Here is a 23,089-nt window from a genome sequence, read left to right as displayed (position 1 = left end):
TTCTTCTTCTTTTATGTTGTTTTGGTTCCTCATCCTGTTGTGTTGCTTATTGACACTCACCAGTACTATGACCAAATTTGTTGCAATCCAAGCAAAACTTTGGTTTCCATTCAAAATCTACTCTCTGCATCCAGCTCCTCCCATCTGGCTTTTTTATGAGAATTTCCTCTGGTAATGGTTGTGTGATGTCCATTTCAACAAGTATTCTAGCATATGAAATCCTTTCACATTCTGTTGTCAGCTTATCAGTGCAAATAGGTTTGCCTAACAGACTAGCAATCCTACCTAGGTTTTCCTCGGCCCAACACTGAACAGGCAGCCCGGGTAAATTGACCCATACAGGAACTATCCTCATAGATTCATTTTGAATCTGAAAATCCGGATCACAATCCTTCAATACCATAGGTCTGCTATTGAAGGTATAAGGGCCATTTTGCACAATTAAGTTTTTGTCCTTCACAGATTCAAATCTGAAAATGAAATACCCGTCGTCATGTAGAAAGACCGTATGTGTCGTGACTAGATTCCAAACGCCATAGACAAATTTGAGCATCTCTTTGAACGACGGATTTCCCCCTAGAACGTATCCAATCAAAGTTGTTTTCCATCGCTGGCATTGTTGTTCTACCTCATTTGGGTTTAACTTGGCCATTTTCACTCCATCATTCACTACCGGAGGGTAGAACTTCAGTTGCATGCCTTATGTTTGAGCTCTGTTGCCTTTCACTACCTCTGCCATGGTCTGCTTTGTACTTTGAGACCCAGCTGAGTAGGTTAATTTCCACGCCGTTGTAAGCATTCATGGTTTCATTACTTGCGATTCATCCTTCTCCTTTTCCGGTGGTGCTTGCATGATAGTAGGGGCACTCCCCATGCCTGGCAACCAATGTAACAGTTGCATTGGGGCTAATTTCGGGGGGGATATCACTTTCCGGTGTAATTAACCTATTCCAGTCAATTGAAAGAGATGATTGTGTAGGGAGATGAAGATTATTATGGTGAGCCATTCTGATCGGCGAGGCTAACTACCTTGCTCAACGATCGCCTTTTTTATTTCATCAGGACATGCAGCTGGAACGAGCAGGATTATGAATTCAAGTGAAAGGTAAAAGCATGTGTAAAACTCCTGCATTACGTTTCTACTTTTTTAACATTCTACTCGGAGCAAAAACTAAGAGCTCCAATATTTAAAAGACGAAAAATAAATGAAATTCTGGGAGGATATCCAAACACAGGGTAGTTAACTGTATGACAATAGATTCAAAACGAAAGCAGTAAACCTTTGACACATCAAGCTTGCCATCAGATGGCGAATAAATATTTGGTAATGAAGTTAACAGGAATCAGTTTTTCATCCCATCCAATTTTTACATCCAAATGCAACTAACGAATGTTCTTCCCACACGATTGGCTCCATTCACGAACCACAGCAAGAAGACTTTTGGGCAGCTTGACCAGAAGTTCCTGCCTGATCCGATTGGTTGATCCTGATTGCCTGAGGCTGCACAAACCGAGACAACATATTCATCACGAGATGAAGTAATAATAACAACACATTCTAGAGCTGAGTAGAAGTTGATAACTTTCGTCCATTGAAACAATAGAATAAAGAAAAGAAATATCTCTGTACCTCAGTCTTGGAATCAGATTCTGAAAGCCTTTGCTTGATATCCCTAGCAATTGAAAAGAAAACTTCTTCCACATTCATGTTTGTCTTTGCACTCTGCAGCAGATTTTATCATTTATAAGCGACCCGAACTTACTCCATCCGGCAGAAAATTTCAATTTCAACATCAGAAAAACTTGGACTTACTGTTTCAAAGAACTTAATGCCATATTCATCAGCAAGAGCTTGACCCTTGGAAGTTGGAACAGCCTAGATAGGAAAAAAGGAATAATATCAACAGCATCTAATGGAAACTGTGCATCAGAAAATAAGTACCTGATCAAAGGAGTGAGAAAAACCAAGCAAATTAGTTATACAAACAGACTACGGGAGGAGGTAAAATTTCCATAGGTTGGATGGATGCCCAAGGTTCCATAGAGAGGTGAATGCCCATTATAGAACTAGCCATATTCAGGAAGATGAGAAACTCCAACAGTGACAATTTCAGAATCACAATAACCTACCCTTTTGCTTTCGTCCATATCAGCCTTGTTCCCAACCAAAATCTTATTGACATTGTCAGAAGCATGCTGCTCTATGTTGCGAATCCAGTTCCTGATGTCTGAATGATTCAGTTAAACATTAAATAATAAGTTAAATCTGCCTCACCAATGCTAGATTTGGGCATGAAGCTGCAAATCAGACCATAAAACCAGCTAAAGATTGAAATTTGGAAACAAAATTATCACATCTCTGCTGCAAAAGAAAACCTAAATAGTGCTGAAGGATAGAACATTTGACATAAGCAGGACGCTAAAGCAAGATAGTGAGAGAATTTACTATTGAAAGATGACTCGTCCGTGACATCGTACACCAGCAGAATACCCATGGCTCCTCGATAATACGCTGTGAACAACAAAATTCAAACTTGATTGAGAGGCACACATTGAAAATGAAAAATGAACTTCACATTTGAACAGACCTTCTAATTCAATTCAATCTCCTAGCAATTTTAGTCCAAGAAGTTTGTACAGGGGCGGACTTACGTAGCCGAAGGGGGTCATCAACTGAGTCCCCATCATCAAAAAGTTTCATTGTTATATGGTATAGTACATTTTGAAAAATAGAAGTACGTGTATATACATGTTATTAAATCCCCTTGATACAAGGATTCTCTCCACAACAATGTTCAAGGAGATTCAAGATCTGTATGAGATCTTGTATTCCAATCCCATAACCACCATTTCCCTGGCTTTTCTTGGACCCCTTAATGAAAATCCTAGGTCTGCTCCTAGCTTGCACCATAACTAAGTACTCTCTCTGTTCCAATTTATGTGGCACTTTCCACTTCTCGATCCAAACTATACTTGTTAATCGGGCCGGGCTGACCCGTTTACAACCCGGGTCAGTCCGGTACTGTAGCATTGGGGGCGGGCTGGGACGGGTTGGGCAGGGAGCGGGTTTCAAACTAACAGTTTTTTTATACTGGTGCACCGGAACCCGCTAACCCGTTAACGGGTTTTTAACGGGCTACAGCCCGGTTCAACCCGGTATCCGTTACAACTTTTTATTTTATTTTATTTTCTGGACCGTTGCCAACGGTCAAATTCAAAAATGACTGTTGGCCAACGGCCCTTTTTTGCAGAAATGGCCATTTCGGCCTACCCCTTAAGAACTTGCAACTTAATTTGAAGTATTATATATTATTCAATAAAAATATCAAATGAAAGCCTTCGGAGCTTGATCCTTACATATTGCCTATTGGTCTTATTAAATAATTTTTTGTAGCCACTTTCAAATTTCAATTTTAAAATTCAAATTTAAAACTTAAAACTTCAAAGTTTAATTCTAAGCCTTAAAAGTTTGCAAACACTTAAGTATCAATAACATTGAATAAGAAAAACAAAATTTACTTTTAAAAAAAAAAAAAAATTAGCCGGCCCGGTTTAGCCCGCTAAGCCCGAACAAGAACGGACCAAAAAACCCGAAAAAGTACAACCCACTAATTCAGCCCGCTAACAGCCCTGAACGTTAAACGGACGGGCTTTTTTGTGTACAGCCCACCCGTTAAACACCTCTAATCCAAACTATGTGAACTTTAACAAGTATTTTAAAATATAATTTTTCATCATACTGACATGAGAAGATTTGCAACTTACAGTACTTTTCATATGGTTTTTGAATGTCTAAATTTTAAATTTGAAATATCGAGTTGATCTAATCCAATTTAGCTTCAAATACATACATACACACATACATACACACATACAACCACCCAGTAAACAATTTAGCTTCAAAGAATAGCCAAATTGACCCTCAAGAAACGAAGGGTGCCATATATATTGGGACAGAGGGAGTACCACTTAAATGTCATGACTTTCACTATTAGCCACCTACAAGCTTCAAATAAATACAGCCAGTACATGTGATCGCTCAAAACTCAAGTTTTCAAGACAAAAGTTACAAAAAAAGAAGCCCTTGTTTCCTTTCACCAGTGCAAGAAGCTAGCACTCTAGGACATCTGAAGATCCAAAAAAACTTATCTTGTTTCTTTTCACCCTTACAAAAAGTTAGGAACCTATGACATTTGCCGAATACACACTAGATTTAGATATACCTGTCGTGATAGTGCGGAAACGCTCCTGACCAGCTGTATCCCAAATTTGTAACTTAATCCGCTTTCCATCAAGTTCAATTGTTCTTATCTTAAAGTCAATTCTGTAAAAGCAGAGCAATCCTGTAAATTTGGAGGAGAAGAGGAAAATGCAAGGCCGAGAAAAGGTTGAGAGAAAGCAGTAAATAGTGCATAAGGTATACAATTTATTAGATTTTTCAAAAATGATGATTCCCAAACTAGACAGTTCATCTAGCTTCCTGCATAAGAGAGCATAATTTTCTACTTTTTTGGCCAAACATGGTTTTTCCTGCTACCAATCAAGATTGATGTGTAACTTCTTCACCAGTTTCTTAATATTCTGCCCTTTATTCGACTAAAAAGAGAGCCTTGTCCAAAATAAAAAAACTAACTTATGACATAATACTGTGGTAATCCCAAAAGATGCATTTTTTGTGTTTGAAACACAATCTAATTAGTACTTCCAGAGGAGGGAGGGAGGGATGGTCGAGGATACAAACCCAATAGTGGTGATGAAACTTGTTGTGAAGGAACCATCTGAGAACCTCAGAAGCAAACAACTCTTTCCCACACCTACAAATAAAACCATCATAAAGTGCAAGGAACTGATAAAAGATGTTATACATAGAAAATATTTCCTTTGTGGCAAATTTCGTCCCTCTATTTTGAAAATCAATAACTAACCTACTCAATCATGAATGAAATGAAACTGTTACATTTTCCTTCCAATTCAACCGTGAGCCTCATGTATTTAGAATGAGAGTTTGACCATATTTATCCCCAATTTCCCTCGATAAATCTGGACAAAATGACCATCCTCACTCCTCTCGTTAATATATTTCACATTTTTAACTGTAATACTACCAAAATAAGTATTAAAAAAAGGTCGTGGTCTTAACTTTCATATTCAATTTTTTCCCCTTAGGCTTAAATTAGTTACAAATATATTAACTACAAATACTCTCATGGAAATTTTTATCTTATGAAAAGTTTTTCCCTAAAAAATCTGCAGTACCTGAAGTTCAACCTGTAAATAATAGTACTCCTAGTTACTTTCTGAATATAACAACTTACTAGAATTGTATTTTCAACTAATTCCACAATTATCATAAGAGGGAACTTTTAAGTTTCAGCTACTTCCTAAAAATTCAAGATTTAATTCGTAATTGAAGATGCAGTTACAGAAGAGGCATGAAGGGGGTGTGGTCGTGGAATAGGGTTCGGTGTTGGTTATAGTGGAAAAAGGGAGAAAATGAAAAGGAAACGAGAAAGGGGTATTGTGGTGTTGGTGTTGTGGGGGGAGATACATGAGAGCCGGAGTGAATATTAAAGGGAGTTTTATGAATGTAACGTCGAATATCTTGCAATGCCTTACAAAATCATTTAACAAATCAAGCATTTTGGTAGAAGCTGGTCAAGCTTATGAATAGCACCAAATTCATCAAGATCTAAGTGATCCACGAAGTATAGTGAAAGTATTAACGCCCATAGATACTGCGGTGGGCAGTATACCAGTTTTCTTAATTGACTTTGACAGAACGCTATCCCAATCCATATTTTAATGTTTTAAGAGATTGTAACAACATTTTATCTAAGATGGCATCAAAAGATGAAAGAGTACTTAAATTTTGAATATATAATGTTTTGTGCATCAAACTAACCTTTCAACCATTACTTAAATACATTTCTTCCACCTTCATTATTAAAAAAATATATAAATCAAATTAACATAATCATTCATAGCGATATGTCAAGTAACATCTTAAACTTCGTGTCCAATCATATAAAATGTGAAGCACAGAGTAACAGAAAAAGGGAAAAGAAAGTGTTTCTACTAATGTAGGATACATAGATAAACTTATTCCAGACAAACAATTTTTATGTGCGTTGTTCACTATATACCACTTTTTTTTTATAACTGTGGTGTCTGGGCAAGCATGTGCGCACCTCGATTAATACCACGGGATATTGGCACCTCCACGAACAACAGGTACCAGATAACTTTACCCACCAAAGCTTGAACAGATGGAAAAAAATCACCTACTGTGTTTGTTTTGAACCTGAGACCTTAGGTTCACAACCCAACTTCATTGATCACTAGGCCACACCCTTGGGTACAAAACATCTTAACTAAATCTCTCCAATTTCAAGTAAATATCCAATTTGTCCCCGTCCCTAAGCTCCAAATTTTGTTTTTTGTTAATCTTATTTGCTTGAAAATGGGTACATAAATTTAAAAAAATTGAAAACAAAACGAGTAAAAAAGAAAAAGTAAAACTAACCGCTATCGCCAATGAGGAGGAGCTTGATAAGATAATCATAATCTGCTCGTGCCCTAGCTGGTGGAGCTGCCATCGTCTTCTCCAATAGATGTCTGAATCACCAAATGCAAAACCCTAGAAATCAGAAAATTGATTATATCATAAATCAATTTGCATTTTTTGTTTTCGTATAGAAAAATAATGAAAGTTGTAAATTAAATAAAGTTAAATATACGTACCAAGAGATAGGGACCAGAAATGTGAGAGAAATACAGAGGTTTTTGAGAAGGTCAGAAAGTCGTCGGCAACATTTGGCTGAAGGGGAAAAATGGTCAGAACAAGAATATACGAAGCCCGGGTGGGGTTAAGTATAGTTTCTTGTCTATGTTTAGGACTAGTGGTTATTGGTATTTGTAATCTTTGGGAATTGGACCATTTCTTCCTCCAATTCTCTTTTTTCAAGGAAAAACCAAAAATGTTTTTTTATTTTTATTTTCTATTCGTAATTTGGTACTCGCTTGGTTCAATACTTTCGGTCTTCGGTTTTAGGGCTAGTTTGGTCTTAGAGATAAAGAATAATTAATTTCGGGATTAAATTTATGATGAATTTATCTTACGTTTAATTGGAATAAAATCATAGTAAGATTAGTTATCCCGAGATTGTAATATTTTCTTTATCCTCATACAGGAGGGTGGGATAATGAATCACGGGATAACTTATTTCTCAACCAAATAATCTCTTAAAATGTTATACCAATACCATACATAATTAAAATCGATACCTTTTTTATTCGATTTCAGTTCATTCGGTTTGGTAACTTCGTTTGTTCGGTTCGAATATTAACTAGTGCGTAAAGCCATAGACTTTAATATTTTTAAGTAATGTATTCACAAATATAAAAATAAAGCTATTATAATTTAGTAAAAAAAAATGAGGGAAACCAAAAATGTTAAACCTAAATAGGAGAAAGGTTGAAATTTAAGTAGACAACCAAAGAAAAGGGAAAAAGACATGTATAGTTGAAAAGAAATGGTAAAGGTTTAAGAAAACTATAAAAATAACGAACTTTAATATTTTATATTATAATTAATTATATGTGTATTGTATAGCTTAGTATATATTTTGGTACAACGTCGGTATTTCAGTATTTTATTTTTAATTACTGAATACCACATTTAATACCATTTTTTTTAAAACTTAAACTGAATAGCATACCAAATACTAAATATCAAATACCAAATACTAAAATTTTCGATTTCGATACACTAATTCGATATTTACCAAATTATGCATAGCCCTAGCTTGGAGTCCTAATTTAGATTTGAATCGAAAAGTACGGGCTTTAGTTATGTCGATAGTATTAGCTTTTGTTATGTTAAAATACAAATTGCAGCCAACTATAAATGATCGTTTATGTGTTTGGCCTTAGTCAAATTAATATATATATATATATATATATATATATATATATATATATATATATATATATAACCAAATGAGCATTTTACAACTATAAAGTTACCAAGATGTAACTACTCGATAAAATAATATGTATATGACATCCCATTTTTTTGTTATGAAGGAAACTACCATGGCATAATTGCTAAAAGGTAGCTCCTAGTAACAAAATAATTTTTCAAAAAAAAAAAATGTTTCTCAAAAGATCGAAAGGTCCTTGTATTATTGGAAGTGTAAATTTACGGCAAAAAGTTTTCCCGTAATTTATCTATCTATATTATTATAAAAACATGAATACAATATTGATTTACCAAAATAATTGATCAATAAATAATTTAAAATTGGATAAAATCGTAATTTTTAAACTTTACCTAATATTAATCGAACTTTATATTGAACGAGAATTATGTCCACTTAGAATTTGGGTAAAAAATTGTGGATTGATTTTATTCCTATTCACATTAAGTATGGTAAGACTTTTACGACGAACACATCAATCTTATATTAACCATATTGGCTGACAAGGTAATAAAAAAGAATTTATACTTCTGTAGACAATTTGGCAAATATAACATACAAAGAAGAGAGTTCTATGTACCTCTTTATTAAGCATTGCGGTCTCTGAATGCTGATTTGGTGCCCAACAAACAATTCCTACTAAATGATCAATAAAGCTTTACCTATTTATAGAATGAAAATAATATAATTAATTAATTTGGCATTATTTTTTACTAAGCAAAGGAAATAACCTATGCTAATCATGACCTTTCTTTTGAAAAAATGGTGCACATTACGCGGGAAGCCATCAGGCTTAGATGATTTGTGCAATATTTTCTATGTTTGGTAGACTAGCGGTAACAGTTTGAAAGGTTTTATAAATTTTACTATGTGCAATATAATCCCTTTATGAACTCAATATTTTTCTCCTTACAAGTATTCGCCTATTTTGCGTGAATCATTAATTAGTCGCGTATTGTTATACGGTCCTAATATTTGTAGTATTATTTCATACCATAATATGACTTTTGTTTTCTCATCTTTCTCTTCTCATGTCTGGAGTGTTACGTGTGAGGAATGTAAATATTTTATTATTATTTTCTTTACTTTAAATTTACATTATTTATTGATGTATGTTTTAGGCATTATTGTAAAACTTCGATGTGCTATATATTACTATCTTAATATACAAATGTGCTCATATGTATCAAAGACCGCAGAAGCAGAGCCAGAATTTTGAGTTTATAGTTTTTAGATTTTAAAAAAGATAATTTATTGCGTTCTGAATGAATTATTTATACATATTAAGTGAATCTTTTAATATAAATATAAAATTTAAGTCAAAATTAATTAATTAGTTCTACCAAACCCATAAGTAGAAGGCTAGGTCTGACCCGGCAAAGGAAACAAATATCGCCGTGCATGTATCTATATACCTAACCATAATTGAAACTGATTATCTCTTAGAGTTATTACGTATGTTCTTGGCTTCTTTCATAATTTTCTTAACTTTGTAATTTGTATTGTTTACCCCTGTGTTATCTTCTTCATGAGTTCTATATTTTAGAATCTTTTGAATCTTTGAAAGCCAATGCTATCAAATATATTTTAGCTAAATTACAGGGGCCCAAGGGTCAAGCCACTAAAGCAAACGCTTTAAGCCTCCAAATTTTGAGGGTCCCAATTTTTGTTTTATTTTTTTACTCGTATTTGTATTGAGACCCCGACTAATCTAGATTCGTACCGCGTAAGACCTAGTAAAAGAGAGAACACGTTTTAACAGGATTTTTTTTAACCACAGGACTCGAACCCAATATATTTAATTAAGGTAAGTTGGATCAAATATATCTCACAACAATCTTTAGAGGCGGGGTCTAAATATATTGGGTATGTTAAAATAAAAAATAAAATATTTTATAAAAATTCAAGATAACTTTTAATTTAGTAGTGATGTAACCATTTGAGAAAAAAAATGCAGAAAGAGAATCACTCCCCCTAAACCCTTGTCGCGAATATAAAACTTTTCATTATTTAAATTTTACGAGTGACATCATTAGCGAGGTTTCTATATGAATTTGGTTCTATTATTTAAGATCAACAATATCTTAGGAGAGACTAAATTATTAATAAAAGAAACTATTAACAACTAATGTTAGGCCAAAATTTTATACTTTTAGCACATTATTCGTCATATATTTTGTTGGTTTAAGTGAGTTATTATGCGACAGTTGCGCTAAATTGTGTTGTTCTATGTGTAGGAATATCAAAATGAATCATCGATGTTATGATAATTTTTTTTCCCTTTTGAAATGCCTCAAATTAAAAATTGGCTTTAGGCCACCAATCTTCTTGGGCCGCCCCTGCTAAATTATTATTTTATGTTCTTCTCCCACCACTTTCTGCATGTTATTTACTTATGTACTAAGTGATGTTGTCGTTCAAAAATCATTGCTTGGTTGACACCGAATATTTTGAGACATGGGGTAGAAAATACAATTTTCTGAAAAAAATGTAGAAAATGTATATAGTCTAAAATTAAAGGTAAAATGGCCTCGAAACCACTTAAAACTTGCACCTGTTTGTCAACCTAGTAAATAAACTTATAATTTTTTTATTTGAACTTACATCTACTTGATCAAAACCCATATTTTAAACACCTCCACCAGAGCGTGAACCTCAATTGCGCCGACAAGGATTGCAAATCACATGCTAAACATTTTATTATTTGACATGTGTAACTAGTGAGTCCCATTTTTAAATATTTTTTAAATTAATTTCTGAAAATTTTAAATTCATTATCATTCTCTTAATCTCTTCTTCTCCAGCTCTATCAAAACAATTCCAATGGTGAAGCAAAGCACCATCAGAAGGTCCAGAACCACCAACTTCATCTACCAGCACCATAAGCTCCAGCCATAAATACTAATTAGACATTTAGACCTATCACCAGAAAAGAAAAAAATACCAAATCAACCACAACAACCTTTAGCTACTCCAACCGATAAAATTTCAATGTCAAACTCAATTTCAATGGCGCCGGCAAAATTGGAAAATTCCGCCAATGCAAACTATGATTTAGTGATTTCAACAAAAAGAAAAAATGCTCTAACCCTCAAAAATATTTCTTTTACTCCAATTATCAACCCCAATATACATTAGTATTTATCACCACTGCCACCACCATTGTAAACAAAGGAATATATGGATGGGAAGAAAGGGGTGGCGGTTGAAATGCAAGGGGAAACACATCTGGCGAGGAAGGGATTAAGGTGCTAGGATGGGGGGAGGTGGGTGTGGAGAGAAAGAAAAGAAAAGGGGAGGGAGAAAAAGGAGGCGTGAGGGATATGATAGAATTTTTTTTGTTCTTTTGGGTCTTTCCTTTTTATTTTTAATTTCTATTTCTGATTTAAGTATTTTATTTTAATAAAAATTTATATTCACGCGCTTTTTGTGTGTGATTGACACGCATTATTACCACGTCATTTACATCACTGCCACATAAGTACGGTCAACGGTCAGATGTATTTATTAATGTGCAAATAGTTAACTTGAGGTGTTCAAATAAAAAAATTATAAGTTGGTTTACCGGATTGGTAAATTGGTATAAGTTTAAGTAACTTTTAGGCCCTTTTGCCAAAATTAAATAAAGGTTCTTTTTTAAATATTAAGTTGGACGAAAAAAATATTTTTTTTACTAGCAAAAGATACGTACATAGAAACTAATAAGAATAAAAAAGTCAATCAACCAACATCAACCATGAGAGCAAAAGCATTTAAACTCATATATTACAATTTCAATTATGATCATTTTCAATTATAATCGTAAAGTCTCCTTTAATTAGGGATAATAAAAGAAAATAAGAAAAATGAAATGTCATTTTAAAGCGCATTCAAGTGCATCACGTCACCGGAGTCCGGACATATCTTAGGAAGTAGCACAATATTTTGCAAAAATTTTAGGAAGTAGCACCATATTTTGCAAAATTTTATATGAGAAGCTTTTGAAACTCTTGAAAATATCTTGGAGTAAGAAAACTTAGACCCCATCTTTTAGGTAGGCACAAAATATATAAAATAAACAATAAAAAAATTGTCGATGTCATATGTCACACTTGCTCATCGGTCAATAGTTCTTAATCTACCAAGAGGAATTCTTTTCATAACCCCGATACATTTTATATGCATATACTAGAATAACATGATAAAAATCAAAGATTATGTCCAATTTGAAGTTCTCCTCATCAAAACTAAAAAATATTTTAAATATAAATAATAAATATAGCTTTCGTTTTTGTTTTATGCTAGCGTTTAACTAGGAACAAATTTAATATGCTTTAATTGATATATAATAAAATATTAAAGTGCTAGTAGTTTATACCAATAAAAAACTCAATATTTTTTTTATAAATGGAGTCTAGGGAGGGTAAGATATACACAACCATATCCCTAACATAGAAGGGCGGAGAGACTGTTTTTGATAGACAGTTGGCTAGAAAAAGGATAAAAAAGAGAGAGTAAATATCACATTAAAGCTAATGAGTGAGTAATTTAATACAAACTTACTTATAAATTCTTCAAATTTGTGAAAGGCGAAACTTCTTTTGGCCAAATTTTTGTTGAAGTCAAATTTTAAAAAAGTTTAGCCACAAACCTTTTCACCTTATTTTCATTCCAAACGAAGTATTTTGAGACGTGTTAAAATGAAAGAAAAAAAAGCATATCACATAAATTTAGAGAAAAAAAGATAAAAAGGAAAAGAAAGGAAAAAACAAGGACCCTTCTTCTTCGTATCCGGTCTCATTATCGACAAGAAAAGACCAACTTTATCGGAGCCCTAGATTTTCTCCTCTCTTCAATCCGATCTCTCTCCTTCAAAATCATGGTTAGTCAATACTCTTTTTTCGTTTTAACTCTTTGCGTAAATGTAAATTTTATCTTTAAATTTTCCAGTTTAGCTACTAGTTCGATCTTTTAAAGGAGATGCATAATAGACACGATTTCTAGACTTTTAATGAAATCTACAAGTTAGGTTGCCGATTGTTTTAATGTTTTATGGATCTGATTTCACTTGATACTATAGATTGATGAATATTAGGTGTTTTTGTATGACACTTTTCTTTTCTGCTTGTGAGATTTTTTGATAGGCATTAAGAGATTTCGAAAGTCCAGCTTTAGATCTTTGTTTCAGTAGCCACTTGGTTGTGGTGATTTTTTTTAAAAAGTATTTAACTCAAGGGTATGGCATAGCTAGTGATGGCAAAATGGATGCAATTTGCAAGTATCCGCCTATATTATCCGCTAAAAAATGGGTTGGATACGTGATTTATTAAAAGTTGGTAAAATATGGATCAACCCATATTATCTGCTAAAAATGAGTTGGATACGTGATTTATTAAAAGTGGGTCAAATATGGATCAACCCATATTATCTGCTCAAAAAAATGGTTAACACCAGCGTGTCGAAAATGGGTGTCGCCCAGTGATGCATACCAAGTCATTGCTTGAATGATACGAATGATTTAACCAAGTCACCAAGGGCATACCGCAATCACAGTTTATTTTTTTTTTATTTTTTTTTTTAAAATTCATTTAATTTCTCTAGTTTACTCCCAAGTGAAATATGCAATTATAAATGTACCATTTCCTTTCAGTTTTTCATTAATTTCAATTTAAGAAATAAATCTTTAAAACAACAACAAACCAGTGTAATCCCATAAATGGGGTCTGGGGAGGGTAGTGTGTACGCAGACCTTACCCCTTAGAGATAGAGAGGCTTCCGATAGACCTCGGCTCAAGGAACAGTGGAAGATAAAGCAACCAAATAGCAAACAATAGTAGCAACAATGTAATATGGTAACGGGCGAAAATGACACAACATGTAATAATAAAGAACCATGACTAAGAAATTACAAAAATAGTCCTAGTGCTACTGGTAAGCCTAGGAGGAACACACTACTATCTGTCAACCTACAACCCTAATCCTCGACCTTCACGCCTTCCTATCGTGGGTCATATCCTCGGTAAGCTGAAGCAATGACATGTCATGCCTAATTACCTCTCCACAATACTTCTTAGACCTACCCCTTCCTTTCCTTAGACCCGCCATGGACAACCGCTCACACCTCCTGCGGAGCATCTATGTCTCTCCGTAATTTCATATTGAAACGAGGTATAAATTGAATTATGCTAATAGGTCAATATCATTTATGCAAAATTCTTTGTACGTCATACAAATGAATATCATTGTTATCGATATTAGTCTTTATTTGTTGATACGTGGATATGAATTCATGTGTGCTACCAGATATTGCAGTTTAAGAGTTTGATCACTAACCATCTGTTCCTCCTTTGATGAGCAGCTTTGCTAATGTCTTATATGAGTTGTATTTCAGTTGTATTTTTTCAATCAAATCTTAAGTTACTTTAACTGACTTGATTGTTGTAATGGGTTGTCAAGTATCAATATATCATGCAATGTGGAGTTGATGGATTCCGTTGCTCTAAGTAACTTCTATTGAAAAGCATACAGGAATGTCTTTGCTTTACTTGAATGATCTTTAACTGTGTTTTGTTTGACTGCATTGAACTTGCGGCTGCAAACTTATGTAGTCTGCCGTTTGGACAAACATGTGTTGTGTTGACAACATATGCTGAGGCTAGGAATTCTCCCAAAAAATGATACTCCCTCTGTTTCTAAAAGATTGACACTATTTCCTTATTAGTCAATTTCAAAAGATTGGCACCTTTCAATATTTCTTTAATAGGAAGCATTTATAACCACGCAAATGCTATGGCAGGTTTAAAACCATAAATTTCAAAAGTTTTACAGTCACACTAATGCTATGGCTTATTCAAGACCACATATCTCAAAAGGCCTGTCCTGCATGCACAATCGTCCCATGTGAGTTTTCCCATGTGAGTTTGACTATGTAACCCTTCTATGTCTGGGCATGTAGATATTATTCTTGGTAGGACTTCTGCTTATTTAAAAGTTCAGGGTAAATCTCAGGTCCCACAATAGGAGATGTCTGAGAGATAAAATTTTTGATTTATTGGATAAATTTCTTGCTCGGATTTCACTTGGAAGAATTGAAATTTTTTTGAGTAAAAATCATTATTTCACTTGAAATACTCCTCGGACTAATTTTTGAAAGTCAGATTTAAAACAGACCTTGATGTGCAAATCATGTATGTCCAAACACCTGCTATGTTTCTGCCTGTGCTTTATTCTGTTCTGAGTTTTATTGAGGTTCGAACACCAAAAAGAATCTATGGCTTTGTGTTGACTTGATGTTTTTGGAACGACACTGGCCTTGAATATACGGTTTTTCTGGTGCCGGAATACTTGTACCTTGGAAGTTGCATTTCGAGTTTGTATTAATTTCATTGATGTGATAGTAAGGTCTCACAGGTTGATGCCACTGTCCCCTGTATTTTGTTAAGTTACTCCTCCCTCTAGGTGGTAATAAGAGACTAATTCCAGATTAGCCTCAACTTCTATGGCAATTTCAATATCTACTTGTGGAGGAGTTTGTTCCGCCATCTTCGTTTTTTGTCATTAAGAAAAGAGTAAAAGATAAAGAAAATGAAATCATCTTTTTGACTTATTATGCATACTGGTCTTTTTAATTAACATCTGAAAAATAATGTATTCTGCTCTTCTGAGGCAGAAGAATAACCAACCTAATTTTTGTTAAGTTGAAAATGCAATTGTTTTCTTTCTCTTGTATATGTTTTCTTCACAATCATTGGATGGAGGACTTTTAAGTGGGAATTGTAAATTCTAGAAGAAATGAATAAGACTTGAAAATCTGAAATACTGGAGGCTGTGGGTCCTTTCTTTGTTCTTCTATTTGTTGATTCTATTTCCTTTGGGGGAGGAGTAGCATCTGGAAGAGTCATTAGACTGATACAGGGGTATTTATCCCATCATTATTCCCTGTATTTGTATTACATTTGGGGTAATGTTGTATGTCGTACAAATTGTAGGCTAACGCAGCATCTGGGATGGCTGTGCATGACGATTGCAAGCTGAAGTTTTTGGAGTTGAAGGCAAAAAGAACTCACCGGTTCATCATCTATAAGATTGAAGAGAAGCAAAAGCAGGTTGTTGTGGAAAAGCTTGGTGAACCAACTGAAAGCTATGAGGATTTCACCGCAGGCCTCCCTGCTGATGAGTGTCGATATGCTGTCTATGACTTTGATTTCACTACCGAAGAAAACGTCCAGAAGAGCAGAATATTCTTCATTGCGTGGTAATCCTTTTATTAAATATAGTAATTCTTACCATTCTCAAAAAAGTATATATAGTGATTTAAACTTCCATCTTGCCTGTTTATATCTTTGCCTGAGGGGGTGACTTTTTGTGTATCTTGTTGAAGGTCACCTGACACTGCAAGAGTGAGAAGCAAGATGATTTATGCAAGCTCCAAAGACAGGTTCAAGAGAGAGCTGCAAGCAACTGATCCTACAGAGATGGAAATTTTTATCTTATGAAAAGCTTTTCCTTGAAAAATCGGCAGTACCTGAAGTTCAACCTGTAAATAATAGTACTCCTAGTTACTTTCTGAATATAACAACTTACTAGAATTGTATTTTCAACTAATTCCACAATTATCATAAGAGGGAACTTTTAAGTTTCAGCTACTTTCTAAAAATTCAAGATTTAATTCGTAATTGAAGATGCAGTTACAGAAGAGGCATGAAGGGGGTGTGGTTGAGGCATGAAGGGGGTGTGGTCGTGGAATAGGGTTCGGTGTTGGTTATAGTGGAAAAAGGGAGAAAATGAAAAGGAAACGAGAAAGGGGTATTGTGGTGTTGGTGTTGTGGGGGGAGATACATGAGAGCCGGAGTGAATATTAAAGGGAGTTTTATGAATGTAACGTCGAATATCTTGCAATGCCTTACAAAATCATTTAACAAATCAAGCATTTTGGTAGAAGCTGGTCAAGCTTATGAATAGCACCAAATTCAACAAGATCTAAGTGATCCACGAAGTATAGTGAAAGTATTAACGTCCATAGATACTGCGGTGGGGAGTATACCAGTTTTCTTAACTGACTTTGACAGAACGCTATCCCAATCCATATTTTAATGTTTTAAGAGATTGTAACAACATTTTATCTAAGATGCCATCAAAAGATGAAAGAGTACATAGATAAACTTATTCCAGACAAACAATTTTTATGTGTGTTGTTCGCTATATACCACTTTTTTTTTTATAACCGTGGTGTCTGGGCAAGCATGCGCGCAACTCGATTAATACCACGGGATACTTGCCACCTCCCACGAGCAACAGGTACCAGATAACTCTACCCACCAAGGTTCGGACAGGTGGAAAAAAATCACCTACTGTTTTTGTCTCTGCTGAGATTTGAACCTGAGACCTTAGGTTCCCAACCCAACTTTATTGACCACTAGGCCACACCTTTGGGTGCCTATATATCACATATTACCCAAAGCTCATTCTAACATCTTAACTAAATCTCTCCAATTTCAAGTAAATATCCAATTTGTCCCCGTCCCTAAGCTCCAAATTTTGTTTTTTGTTAATCTTATTTGCTTGAAAATGGGTACATAAATTAAAAAAAATTGAAAACAAAACGAGTAAAAAAGAAAAAGTAAAACTAACCGCTATCGCCAATGAGGAGGAGCTTGATAAGATAATCATAATCTGCTCGTGCCCTAGCTGGTGGAGCTGCCATCGTCTTCTCCAATAGATGTCTGAATCGCCAAATGCAAAACCCTAGAAATCAGAAAATTGATTATATCATAAATCAATTTGCATTTTTTGTTTTCGTATAGAAAAATAATGAAAGTTGTAAATTAAATAAAGTTAAATATACGTACCAAGAGATAGGGACCAGAAATGTGAGAGAAATACAGAGGTTTTTGAGAAGGTCAGAAAGTCGTCGGCAACATTTGGCTGAAGGGGAAAAATGGTCAGAACAAGAATATACGAAGCCCGGGTGGGGTTAAGTATAGTTTCTTGTCTATGTTTAGGACTAGTGGTTATTGGTATTTGTAATCTTTGGGAATTGGACCATTTCTTCCTCCAATTCTCTTTTTTAAAGGAAAAACAAAAGAGTTTTTTTTTTTTTGATTTTCTATTCGGTATTTGATACTGGCTTGGTTCAATACTGTCTGTCTTCGATTTTAGGGCTAGTTTGATACGAGAGATAATGAATAATTAATTTTAGAATTAAATTTGTGATGAGTTTATTCATATTTAGTTGGAATAAAATCATGGTAAGATTAGTTATCCTCGAGATTGTAATATTTTTTTTATCCTCATACAGGAGGGTGGGATAATGAATCACGGGATAACTTATTTCCCAACAAATAATCTCTTAAAATGTTATACCAATACCATACATAATTAAAATCGATACCTTTTTTTTTCGATTTCAACTTACTCGGTTCGGTAACTTCGTTTGTTTGGTTCAAATATTAACTAGTGCGTAAAGCCATACACTTTAATATTTTTAAGTAATGTATTCACAAATATAAAAATAAAACTATTATAATATAGTAAAAAAATGAGGGAAACCAAAAATGTTAAACCTAGACAGGAGAAAGGTTGAAACGTAAGTAGACAACCAAAAAAAGGGAGAAAGGCAAGTATAGTTGAAAAAAAAACGGTAAAGGTTAAAGAAAACTATAAAAATAATGAACTTTAATATTTTATGTTATAATCAATTATATGTGTATTGTCTAGCTTAGTATATATTTTGGTATGGTATCGGTATTTTAATATTTTATTTTTAATTACTGAATACCATATCTAATACCAATTTTTTTTTAAACTTAAACCAAATAGCATATCAAATACCAAATACTAAAATTTTTGATTTCGGTACAATAATTCGATATTTACTAAATTATGCATATCTCTAGCTTGGAGTCCTAATTTAGATTTGCATCGACAAGTACCGGCTTTAGTTATGTCGATAGTATTAGCTTTAGTTATGTTAAAAACTTAAAATACAAATTGGAGCTAACTATAAAGGATCGTTTATGTGTTTTCCCTTAGTCATTTAATAGCGACTAAATGAAGGATAAAACTTTCTCACTTTTAAAAATATCAAGAATGTATTTGTTCATATATATTAGTAATTCACAATAGTATTCTAAGGATGTAATTTAGGTTATGGTCTACTTTAGAAATGTTTTTTGCCACAATCTCCTTATAACCAAATGAGCATTTTACAAGTATAAAGTTACCAAGATGTAACTACTCGATAAAATAATATGTATATGACATCCCATTTTTTTTGTTACGAAGGAAACTACCATGGCATAATTGCTAAAAGGTAGCTCCTAGTAACAAAATAATTTTTTTTTTTTTTAAAGTGTTTCTTGTTATAAGAAAAATCAAATTATGGTGGATGTCTACTCTTCCTCCATGATCTTCTCAAATGCTTAATGACATTCAATGACATGTTTCTATGCTTAATGGCATATTCAATGACATATTTTTCTTCACTTTTCATGCCTATATAAAGGTCTTGTAATAGATAAGAAAATACACACAATTGAAGAAGAAAATCTCTTCTTTCTATCTATCTCCATTTCTTGTTCATGTTTTACTAAATTGTTTTTATTTCATAACAACATGTCTTGTTCATGTTTTACTAAGCTGTTTTTATTTCATAACACGTTATCAGCACGATACTCTAACCAACTGAGATTATGTGCTTTAATTGGATTTTATCTTTTTTCAACCAGAGTTAGTCAAATTTCTTTTCGGTCCAGTAAGCTTTACTTTTAAATTTTTATGTCAGCATATGATTGCTAATTCATGTCTAGCTTTGAGTTTACACTTATATGCAATATGACAACATGATAATCAAACCAAAAATCTTAATCTGCATATATGTGTGACACTTAGCTTTAATTATTTTTTTATGCCTACATGGTTAGAAAAGGAAAAGAATTCCTAACACTTGTATTCCATATATATCTGATTAGAACACTGTTGTCTTATTATATCAAAAGTAGCTTTAATGTTTAGTAAAACTTATTTGTGGATTGAGTAGGATAAGTAGAAAATTATTTTTCACTATTTTAATGATTCATGCCATTAAAATATAATAATAATAATAATAATAATAATAATAATAATAATAATAATAATAATAATAATAATAATAATAATAATAATAATAATAATAATAATAATAATAATAATAATAATCATAATAATAATAATAATAATAATAATAATAATAATAATACAAGAAGTATGTACTACACCAAATTTTCATTTGTGATAGTTCTTATCAAATTAACACATTGAATAATTTCTATATGGAAAGCATGTAGTAGTAGATAGTAGAAAGAGATTTATCCCCTAATTTTTCTTTGATTCCTGATTAACCTAAAGGTTCTGATATATCTCTTTATTTTTCTAGAGAGCATAATACTTAGTTTTCACAAAAATGTATGGTAACTAGTAGTACTATATTATTCTATTTGATACATCATTTTTCTTTAAGACCACATGTGAATTTTTAATATTATTTTATATTTTCATATATCTGTTTAACATTAATTACTTAGCTGATTTGAGTAAACGAAAAGTCTATTGTTGAGAATTATATTAAAATGACATTATAAAGAGTTTAACTCAAAGGGTAAGCATTTCTTTCGTATTTGAAATTATTTTTGTCCTTTGCTATTAATGATATCAACTTCAATGAGTTCAAGTCACAATGAACCATGAGGGTAAGACATCAGGATCAAGTCTTGATGCTCCATGATGATAAGAGTTGGGTTTGATTCACAATTTATTATGGCCTAACATGTCTTTATATTGGTAAGATATTAGGTTTGAGTCCCACTATACCATATTGATGATATAGTAATGACTAAAGAAAAATAATATATTTCTCATGAAAAGGCATGAATATTGCCCCACTTGATTTGCTCCATTCTTGAAGTGAATGTGGTAGTGGTGCATAACAAGTCTAAATGAAGACAAGTGGTTGAATAATGAACGTGGGTGTTCCAAAGATCAAAATAATAATAATTATCACTATGATTATAAAAGGAGAACAATAAGGGTTCTCAAAATAGTCTTTCAAAATGTGAAGGCAATGTTTGCCATCAAATTGATATGAAAAATAATAAAGCACGGCGCTGATTATGATTCAAAGAGAATGTGACTTGTGATAAGCATTGAGAATGCAGACTCATTCCTAAAGGTGAATGTGGCAATATATGATAAAAGTAATGAATAAAGACATGCAATGCATGATTAGATGAATACCACATAACTCACCTCTAAGGAAGGTTTGAGTGAAATAAAGAGAATAAATATTATTGTGTGGTTACATGAATATGTCATTGGTCGCGTACATGTGATACGCCAAAAAATATATTTTGGTGCGCCTTATAAAAGGTTATTAAAGACAAAATTAAAGCAAGAAGTGATTTTGCTTATGATGATTTTAACCATGATAATTTATTAAGATATAAGTTTCTCCGTAAAGGAGACATTTACCATATGAATGGTGTGACAAAAGATCTTGTAGTACAAAAGTTGTTAAGAGCTCCGAAAAAATTAATTTGTTACTACCCGGATGAATAAAATTATTCACGACATTGATATTGTAAATTCTCAAAAGAAACTATTTGAGTTTCAAAATGTATAAGTCAAAGTGGTTGGCATTTTGAGACTATAAATGAATGAAATATTGAATATCTTCATATTTCTATAATCATAACGGGTAAATATGAAAGATTACCCAATTTTCTTTCTATTTGTACTACACAAATACAAGCATAATGATGGAATCATATGTCACAAGTAAACTACAGGTTTACTGAAACAAATATTAGTTGGCATGACCGGTTGACCATCTCGGTTCAATTATGATGCGAAAAATTAATTGAGAATTACATTGGCATATATTGAAGAAATATAAGATTCTTCAAGAATTTTTCTGTGCTGCTTATTCTCATGATATACCAGTTAAGGTTGGGATTGAATCCCTTAATTTCTGGAACGGATAAAAGGTGATAAATATATAGGCCCAGTCACCTTTCACGTGGACTATTTACTATTATATGATTTTAATATATGTATCTATTCTATGGGCACATGTGCATTTGTTATCAACTTGTAGTTTGGCTTTTGCAATATTGATTGCTCAAATTATTAGAGCACGGTTCCAGAATATAAATTATGATGATTTATCTTGATAATACTGGTTTAAATCCAAGTTGGTTTAACATAAATTGTATGCCTCCAATTATATCTAAACCATTGGTTATGAGAACAAAACTGTCAAAATAAAATTTGGTATGTGATGTATTATTTAATATACAACATCACTTGTACGTATCTAGCCAAGTTATGATAAAATCTTCCTATCACAATCGGTTCAGGGTCAGGAACCAAATAATTTCTATCTAGAAATATGAATGTGCTATATGATTTAATTGTTCCACCACAATGCACAAAGATGGATCCCCAAATAAGGTTAGGGATATGTGTTGGTGATACCAACAATATGGGAAGAAAATGGGCAGCTGAAAAAGTAATGCATGTAATGAATTATGATGAGTACATCTAGATCCTCTTACGACAAAATGTGAACTTGAAGTTCAAGTGATAATTCATTTGAAAAATATTGACAGGCGTATTTGCCGACCCAAAGCTAAATGTCATAGTAAGCTGCTAATGCTCCAAATAAAATAAAGTTCATAATGAATAGAGTCTATGACATGCGTGAAGCATAATAGATTAATCGGTTCCAAAGATAAAACTCCTTGAAGAAATAGAGGAGCAAATGTTCAAGATGGTCACAATAAGGAGGCAAGTGCTCCAGAAGAGCACCACGATATAACACTTTATAAGACCTCGTGGGAGAGGCTCAGGTACCTGAAAATAATAAGATAAAGAGATCTCAATAAGTTATGTCTTTATTGGGTAATAGTAGAACCGATATAAAATGACCGTCGACGATATTGTTAATATAATGTAGCTCTCAATATTATTAATATTGACGAGGATCTTGAGCTCAAATCTGTCATGAAATTTGGACAAATAAATAATTGGCCAAATGAAAAATACGTAATAAAAATTGATTTCACCTGAAAAATATGAAGTTGGATGGATAGTCCCAA

The 23,089-nt window shown here is 33.1% G+C and overlaps 3 protein-coding genes and 1 long non-coding RNA gene across 5 annotated transcripts; 1 reads left to right on the top strand and 3 right to left on the bottom strand.

Annotated features, from left to right (window-relative positions):
- Positions 1–46: 46 nt before the first annotated feature.
- On the bottom strand, positions 47–652 carry LOC107829318 (uncharacterized). Its single transcript, XM_016656790.1, has one exon. The coding sequence runs from the start codon at positions 650–652 to the stop codon at positions 47–49; it is 606 nt and encodes a 201-aa protein (XP_016512276.1).
- A 570-nt stretch (positions 653–1,222) lies between these two features.
- LOC107829320 (ras-related protein RABE1c-like) lies at positions 1,223–6,888 on the bottom strand. 2 transcript variants are annotated; one of them, NM_001326222.1, is made up of 9 exons: positions 6,742–6,871; positions 6,524–6,637; positions 4,742–4,814; positions 4,224–4,324; positions 2,447–2,512; positions 2,131–2,228; positions 1,814–1,876; positions 1,631–1,723; positions 1,223–1,501 (listed from the first exon to the last, which is right to left on the bottom strand). In NM_001326222.1, the coding sequence occupies exons 2-9, from the start codon at positions 6,594–6,596 to the stop codon at positions 1,418–1,420; spliced, it is 651 nt and encodes a 216-aa protein (NP_001313151.1). In that variant the 5' UTR covers positions 6,597–6,637; positions 6,742–6,871; the 3' UTR covers positions 1,223–1,417. The 2 variants fall into 2 exon arrangements, with proteins under 2 accessions (NP_001313151.1, XP_075101330.1); XM_075245229.1 differs by having other exon boundaries at positions 1,238–1,501; positions 6,524–6,615; positions 6,742–6,888.
- A 5,790-nt stretch (positions 6,889–12,678) lies between these two features.
- On the top strand, positions 12,679–16,596 carry LOC107759643 (actin-depolymerizing factor 2-like). Its single transcript, XM_075246601.1, has 3 exons — positions 12,679–12,840; positions 15,947–16,212; positions 16,339–16,596. The coding sequence occupies exons 1-3, from the start codon at positions 12,838–12,840 to the stop codon at positions 16,451–16,453; spliced, it is 384 nt and encodes a 127-aa protein (XP_075102702.1). The 5' UTR covers positions 12,679–12,837; the 3' UTR covers positions 16,454–16,596.
- Positions 16,355–17,999, bottom strand: LOC142161591 (uncharacterized). The gene is made up of 3 exons (XR_012706055.1): positions 17,807–17,999; positions 17,589–17,702; positions 16,355–16,494 (listed from the first exon to the last, which is right to left on the bottom strand). It is a non-coding gene; the product is annotated as an uncharacterized LOC142161591 (long non-coding RNA).
- Between the last annotated feature and the right edge of the window lie 5,090 nt (positions 18,000–23,089).

Source organism: Nicotiana tabacum, chromosome 23, assembly GCF_000715075.1.
Source record: "Nicotiana tabacum cultivar K326 chromosome 23, ASM71507v2, whole genome shotgun sequence".
NCBI lineage: Eukaryota > Viridiplantae > Streptophyta > Magnoliopsida > Solanales > Solanaceae > Nicotiana > Nicotiana tabacum.
Note: the sequence above shows the minus strand (reverse complement) of the source record. Positions and strands in the feature narration are given on the sequence as shown.

Bases quoted from the DNA above. Each gene is read 5' to 3' on its own strand.
- LOC107829320 (XM_075245229.1), bottom strand. From the start codon at position 6,596: ATGGCAGCTCCACCAGCTAGGGCACGAGCAGATTATGATTATCTTATC. The intron at 2,229-2,446 runs GTAAATTCTCTC...TGAATCATTCAG, and splicing joins GGACGAGTCATCTTTCAATA to ACATCAGGAACTGGATTCGC. The intron at 1,877-2,130 runs GTAGGTTATTGT...TTTCCTATCTAG, and splicing joins ATATGGACGAAAGCAAAAGG to GCTGTTCCAACTTCCAAGGG.
- LOC107829318 (XM_016656790.1), bottom strand. From the start codon at position 652: ATGGCCAAGTTAAACCCAAATGAGGTAGAACAACAATGCCAGCGATGG.
- LOC107759643 (XM_075246601.1), top strand. The intron at 16,213-16,338 runs GTAATCCTTTTA...ATCTTGTTGAAG, and splicing joins AGAATATTCTTCATTGCGTG to GTCACCTGACACTGCAAGAG.